The 6,567-nt window shown below is 44.8% G+C and overlaps 1 protein-coding gene across 3 annotated transcripts in view; it reads left to right on the top strand.

Annotated features, from left to right (window-relative positions):
• Window positions 1–1,911: 1,911 nt before the first annotated feature.
• The window catches only part of GALNT13 (polypeptide N-acetylgalactosaminyltransferase 13), a 538,975-nt gene continuing 534,319 nt past the window's right edge, over window positions 1,912–6,567 (top strand). Inside the window, exon 1 of one of the 3 annotated variants that reach the window (XM_077447666.1) lies at window positions 1,912–2,655. In XM_077447666.1, coding sequence (XP_077303792.1) covers window positions 2,514–2,655 — 142 coding nt within the window. In that variant the 5' untranslated portion in view covers window positions 1,912–2,513. The remainder of the gene's footprint in view (window positions 2,656–6,567) is intronic. The other 2 variants (XM_077447667.1, XM_077447668.1) reach the window with 2 other exon arrangements.

Genomic DNA, 6,567 nt, shown 5'->3' with positions numbered 1-6,567 from the left:
AGTGACACAGAGAGATGCAGAGGGGGGATGCAGAGAGGGAGAGAGAGAGACGCAGAAAGACAGATAGACGCAGAGAGAGACAGAGAGAGAGAGATGCAGAGGGGGGGGAGACACATAGAAAGAGAGAGAGATATGCAGATAGAGAGGGGGGAAGGAGAGAGAGAGACGCAGACATAGAGAGAGATGCAGAGAGGGGAGAGAGAGATGCAGAGAGAGAGAGGGGGGAGAGACGCAGAGAGAGAGTGAGATGCAGAAAGAGAGAGAGACGCAGAGAGAGAAAGGGAGAGGTGGAGGGAGTTGGGGGGCACAGAGAGATGCAGAGAGAGAGACAGGGAGATAGAGACCCAGAGAGACAGAGAAACACAGAGAGAGAGAGAGAGAGAGAGAGAGAGACGCAGGGAGAGAGAGACGCAGAGAGACAGAGAAACACAGAGAGAGAGAGAGAGACGCAGAGAGAGAGAGAGACGCAGAGAGAGAGAGAGACAGAGAGAGAGATGCAGGGAGAGAGAGACAGGGAGAGAGAGACAGGGAGAGAGAGACAGAGAGAGAGATGCAGGGAGAGAGAGACAGGGAGAGAGAGACAGGGAGAGAGAGACAGGGAGAGAGAGGGATAGAGAGATGCAGAGAGACAGGAAGAGAGAAAGGGATAGAGAGATGCAGAGAGAGAGGGAGAGAGAGAGGGATAGAGAGATGCAGAGAGAGAGAGAGAGAGAGAAAGGGAGAGAGAGGGATAGAGAGATGCAGAGAGAGAGAGAGAAAGGGAGAGAGAGGGATAGAGAGATGCAGAGAGACAGGGAGAGAGAAAGGGATAGAGAGATGCAGAGAGAGGGGGGATAACGATAAGCTGCAATATTTAACATTTTTGTTTTTGGGTTTAAGCACCCCTGTCAGTGGTAAATGGTTTGTTCCATCCCTGTAACTGACACATTCTGTTGGAGAGCTTGTTCTTTTGAAAAACAGACTTACTGGCCGGCTCCAGGACTGCCAACCTCCCGCAGCATTTTTTTACTAACAAAACATGGGAAATTTACTGGCGGAGCACATTTTTTTTTTTTACTGGCAACCAGAGAATTGACAGAACTCCTATTGAAAACTAACACGGTGAATGTTTGAACAGTATAAACACGATATGGAAACAATGACAATACCTATAACAAAGTAATTTGCTTGATTTGCACTTAAAAAGTAAATACAACATGAAATGATCAACCCCTGATATTTACTAGCAGTTGTAAAAAAAACAAAAACAAATCAGAGATTTTTACAAACTGTCAGTAAATTTACTGGCGGTTGGCAACCCTGGCCGGCTCACCAGTTGTAAATAAAAGAGAAAGAAAGTTTAAATAATGAAAACGAATGCAGTCATCCCATCTAATGATTGGTAAGCCGCAATGAATATATTACATTTTTGGTTTTGGGTTTAGTACGGCTGTAAGTAGTGGATGTGTATGGATTGTTCTGTATGGCTGATCTTCGTAGAATAAGGACGCGGTTTAGCGGTGTTTAGCGGTGTTTAGCGGTGTTTAGCGGTAAGCTGCAATATATGACATTTTTGGTTTTCTGGTTTTGGATAGACTTTCAATTTGGCGTTTCCTTCCAATGCCAGGCTGAGGCACGGCCGGTATAAAGTGCAGTTCCAGCTTCCTCCGCCGTCTCCGGCTCACCCCCGGCAGGCTGCCTCTATTCAGTGTCTATAAGCCTCTCTCTCTCTTCTTCTCCGGGTGATCCTGACCTCTGCATGGTGCTGATCTCACACACACACACACACACACACACACATATACAAAACGCTCGGCTTTTATTCCTCGCCATTAACCTCCTGCTTCCCAAACCGCAGAAAAAATCAACTCGATTGTCTTTTTTTTTTTTTTTTTTTTGCTGCACTTCCCAAAAGGAGAACATTTTTTTTTTTTTTTCGCACCCAATCAGGGGGCCCGGGGGGAAGGCCAGCCAATCCGCAGCCCGATGACATCCTGAATCCTGGTCCCCCTCCGTCTGAAGGTTTCCTTGGCTGGGAGTCAGTCATGTCTCACGTTCCTCTTGCCTAGAAGACGAGAATCGCGCGGAGAAGCCGAGCCAGAAATGGAACGAAGGGGCTGAGCCCTGCAAGAATAAAAGCTTTCTTCTTTTTTTTTTTTCCTCGCTCTCTCGTTCATGTAACCTGGCAACACAGAAACCAGCCAAGCCTCCTGCATCTTGTCACCTCTAGCCGCTCGCCGCTGCAGGCGAATCGCAGATCAAGGTGCCCAGGCTGCCCCTGTCAAGACGTGACAAATGCCTTTCCATTAAGCCTTCCGTCGCCGTTCACCCCCCCCCCCACAGGAAGAAGTGTGGGTGGTGGGGGGGGGCTGACTAGCCCCTTGAAAAGTTCACCGGTGGTCTTCCTCGGCTCCTAACGAGGCTGGGATGTCGTTTGGCGTGCGTCTGTGCAGGATCGTGTCCGGGAGGTGCGGAGCCGGCTCCCCCGCGCTGCCTCTTTCCGTAGCGTGACGGGTGGAATCCCATTAAAGGACATGAGAAGGTTCATGTATTGTAAGGTGGTCCTGGCCACGTCCCTGGTGTGGGTGCTGGTGGACGTCTTCCTGCTCCTCTACTTCAGTGAATGTAATAAATGCGACGACAGGAAGGACCGATCGCTGCTGCCTGCGCTGAGGGGTAAGCGTCAACTCTGCATGGGGGGGGGGGGGGCTGGGAACCGACTGCGCCGTCCGATCCAGGTGACATGGTCAGGAGCCCCTCGGTAGAATTAGCTGACGGCACGCGTGGGGGGGGGGGGCAAGAGGAGCACACGGAGAAAAGTTCTCAAAGCGTTCGCTGTGCTCGCTACATAGACCAATACATTGACACGTGAAGGACGGCTAAAAATAACGTTTGATTTGAACGCTGATTGTGTGGGGGGCGGTCTGTGATCGAAGGCAAGGAAGCTGTACGGGAAACTCCACCATAGACGTTACAATCTGTGTACAATCCACTACCTATAGGGGTTGATATACAGGCATATCCCACTTTTAAGTACACGATGGGGTTTATTTACTAAAGCTGGAAAGTGGAAAATCAGGTTCACTTCTGCATAGAAACCAATGAGATTCCAGGTTTTATTACCAAAGCTTAATTGAACAAGCTGGGGTTAGAAGCTCATTGGTTTCTATGCAGAAGTGAGTCGGATTTTGCACTTTCTAGCTTTAGTAAATAAACCCCATTGTGTACTTAAAAGTGGGGTATGCCTGTACTAATGGCAAATAAGCACTTTGGAAAGTGCAGTTGCTCCAGAGCTTAGTAAATGAGGTAAAGCTTCACTTTGCAAAGAACAACCAATCACATACAAGAAAATAAACAGCATTTTTGCTGCCACATGATTGGATAATGGAAGTCAGCAGAGCTTCTGCTCATTTACTAAGCTCTGGAGCAGCCGCACTTCGTAGCATTCAATTGCACTCACAAAGTCTACAGTCTATTTGCCTTTGCTAACATTTCACATACTGGGGGGGGGGTTACTAAAGGCAAATAGGAGCTGATTTACTAAAGGCAAATAGACTGTACACTTTGTGAGTGCAATTGCATGCATAGTAAAGCTTCACTTTGCAAAGAATACCCAATCCTGTGCAAGGAAAGAATAAAATAAAAATGTGCTTGCACATGATTGGATAATGGAAGTCAGCAGAGCTCCCCCTCATTTACTAAGCTCTGGAGCAATTGCACTTTGCAAAGTACTCAGTCTATTTGCTTTTAGTAAATCAACCCCTCTGTATTTATGAGGCGGATTTACTCATGGGAAATAGACTGGGAACTTTGCAAGTGCAGTTGCCCTGAAGCTTAGTAAATGAGGGGGAGCTCTGCTGACTTCCATCATCCAATCATGTGCAAGCAAATTTTTATTTTATTCTTTCCTTGCACATGATTGGGTATTCTTTATAAACAGAGCTTCCACTCATTTACTAAGCTCTGGAGCAACTGCACTTCGCAAATTACCCAGTCTTTTTGCCTTTAGTAAAGTGCAGTGGCTCCAGAGCTTAGTAGACGAGGGGAAGCTCTGCTGACTTCCATCATCCAATCAAGTGCAAGCAAAAATGCAGTTTTTCTTTCTTTTTGCATGTGATTGGGTATTCTTTCCAGAGTGAAGCCTTACCTAATTTACTAAACTCTGGAGCAACTACACGCGCAGAGTGTAATTGCACTTTCCAGAGTGCACAGTCTATTTGCCTTTAGTAAATCCCCCCCATAGTGTTTGGGGTGGGGGGTGATTTACTAAAGGCTTCACTCTAGAAAGAATACCCAATCACATGTAAAAAAAAAAAAATGCATTTTTGCTTACACTTGTATAGTATTGGTGGTGGGGGGGGTGATTTACTAAAGGCAAATAGACTGTGCACTTTGCGAGTACAATGGTATGCTACAACGTGTGGTTGCTCCAGAGCTTAGTAAATGAGGGGAACTGCACTTGCAGAGTGCACAGTCTATTTCCCTTTAGTAAATCAGCCCCGTAGTTACATAGGGGTTGATTTACTAAAGACTGAGCACCTTGCAAAGTGCAATTGCTCCAGAGCTTAGTAAATGAGGACGTGCTCTGCTGACTTCCATCATCCAATTATGTGCAAGCAAAAATTCTTTTTTTTTTCCTTGTATGTGATTGGGTGCAAATAGAGTGTACACTCTGGAAAGTGCAGTAACACTCTGCAAGTGCAGTTGCTCCAGAGCTTAGTAAATGAGGTTTTCACTTTGGAAAGAATACCCAATCACATGCAAAAAAAAATAGCATTTTTGCTTGCACTTGATTGGGTGATGGAAGTCAGCAGAGCTTCCCTTTGTTTACTAAGCTCTGGAGCAACTGCACTTTACTAAAGGCAAAACTGGGTAATTTGCAAAGTGCAGTTGCTCCAGAGCTTAGTAAATGAGCAGAAGCTCTGCTGATTTCCATCATCTGATTAAGTGCAAGCAAAAATTTGTTTTTTTTATTTTCTTGCATGTGATTGGGTATTCTTTATAAAGCAGAGCTTCCCCTCATTTACTAAGCTCTGGAGCAACTGAACTTTGCACATTGCAGTCTATTTGCCTTTAGTAAATCAACCACTATTTGTCTATGAGGGGGATTTACTAAAGGCAAATAGACTGTGCACTTTGCAAAATGCAATTGCTCCAGAGCTTAGTAAATGAGTGGAAGCTCTGTTTATAAAGAATACCCAATCATGTGCAAGGAAAGAATAAAATAAAAATTTGCTTGCACATGATTGGATGATGGAAGTCAGCAGAGCTCCCCCTCATTTACTAAGCTTCGGGGCAACTGCACTTGCAAAGTGCCCAGTCTATTTCCCATTTGTAAATCCGCCCCATAGATACACTAGGGGTTGATTTACTAAAGGCAAATAGACTGAGCACTTTGCAAATTGCAATTGCTCCAGAGCTTAGTAAATGAGGGAAAGCTCTGCTTATAAAGAATACCCAATCACATGCAAGGAAAAACGAAAATAAAATCTACTTGCACATGATTGGATGACGGAAGTCAGCAGAGCTTCTCCTCATTTACTAAACTTTGGAGCAACTGCACATTGCAAACTGCACTGTCTATTTGCCTTTAGTAAATCAGCCCTATAGACTGCACTTTGTAAAGTACAGTTGCTCCAGAGCTTAGTAAATGAGTAGAAGGTCTATCTTCTGTCTTCCATCATCCAATCATGTGCAAGCAAAAATGCATTTTTTTTATGTTCCTTGCATGCGATTGGTTGTGCTTTACAAAGCGAAGTCGGTATTAAACCCAAAACCAAAAATGTCATATATTGCAGCTTACCAGTCATTAGATGTGATGGCTGCATTCGTTTCCTTTTTAACCTTTTTTTTTTTCTTCTGGTGATCCAGCCAGTAAGTCTGTTGGTTTCCACATCACTAACTCTCCAGCAGAAAGTTTTTCGTCTTTTTTCCCCTCCGTATTTTGAAGACCTCCCTAAACTATCCAATCGATTTGTATTTAGTCAGGCAGGCCCTAGCACTACATACTTGTTGGTAGGTCTAAAGGAGATTGTACAATCACATTGTAAACTGTGTGCTTAGCTTCACGTTTCATGTAGAAAGATTGTATGGTCAGATTGTAATGTGTAATGTTACAATTACACATTACATAGCTCCATCCACCAAAAGCTTTGTAGTGCATGGAGCTGCCAGATTTGATACAAATTGATTGGAGAGTTTGAGTAGATCCCCATGTTACATCCTTTGGTAAAAGATAGTTGTATATATGGAGATTGTACAGTCAGATTATAACGTGTATAGCAGGGATGTGCAATTAGCAGACCTCCAGCTGTTGCAGAACTACAAGTCCCATGAGGCATAGCAAGACTCTGACAGCCACAAGCATGATGACTCCCAGAGGCAGAGGCATGATGGGACTTGTAGTTCTGCAACAGCTGGAGGTCCGCTAATTGCATATCCCTGGTGTATGGTGACCCCCTAACCTAGGCATACACCATACAATCTGATTGCACAATCTCCTTTAGCTCTACCATCAACTACTTAGTACAAGAGCTTTCCTGATTTGGTACTGACTGAATGGAATTAGATCTGTCCTCATATTACATC

Source organism: Lithobates pipiens, unplaced genomic scaffold (assembly GCF_037356315.1).
Source record: "Lithobates pipiens isolate NorthernLeopardFrog02 unplaced genomic scaffold, aLitPip1_a1.2 Scaffold_22, whole genome shotgun sequence".
In the NCBI taxonomy this organism is placed as follows: Eukaryota; Metazoa; Chordata; class Amphibia; order Anura; family Ranidae; genus Lithobates; species Lithobates pipiens.
This window is presented reverse-complemented; position numbering and strand designations above follow the sequence as displayed.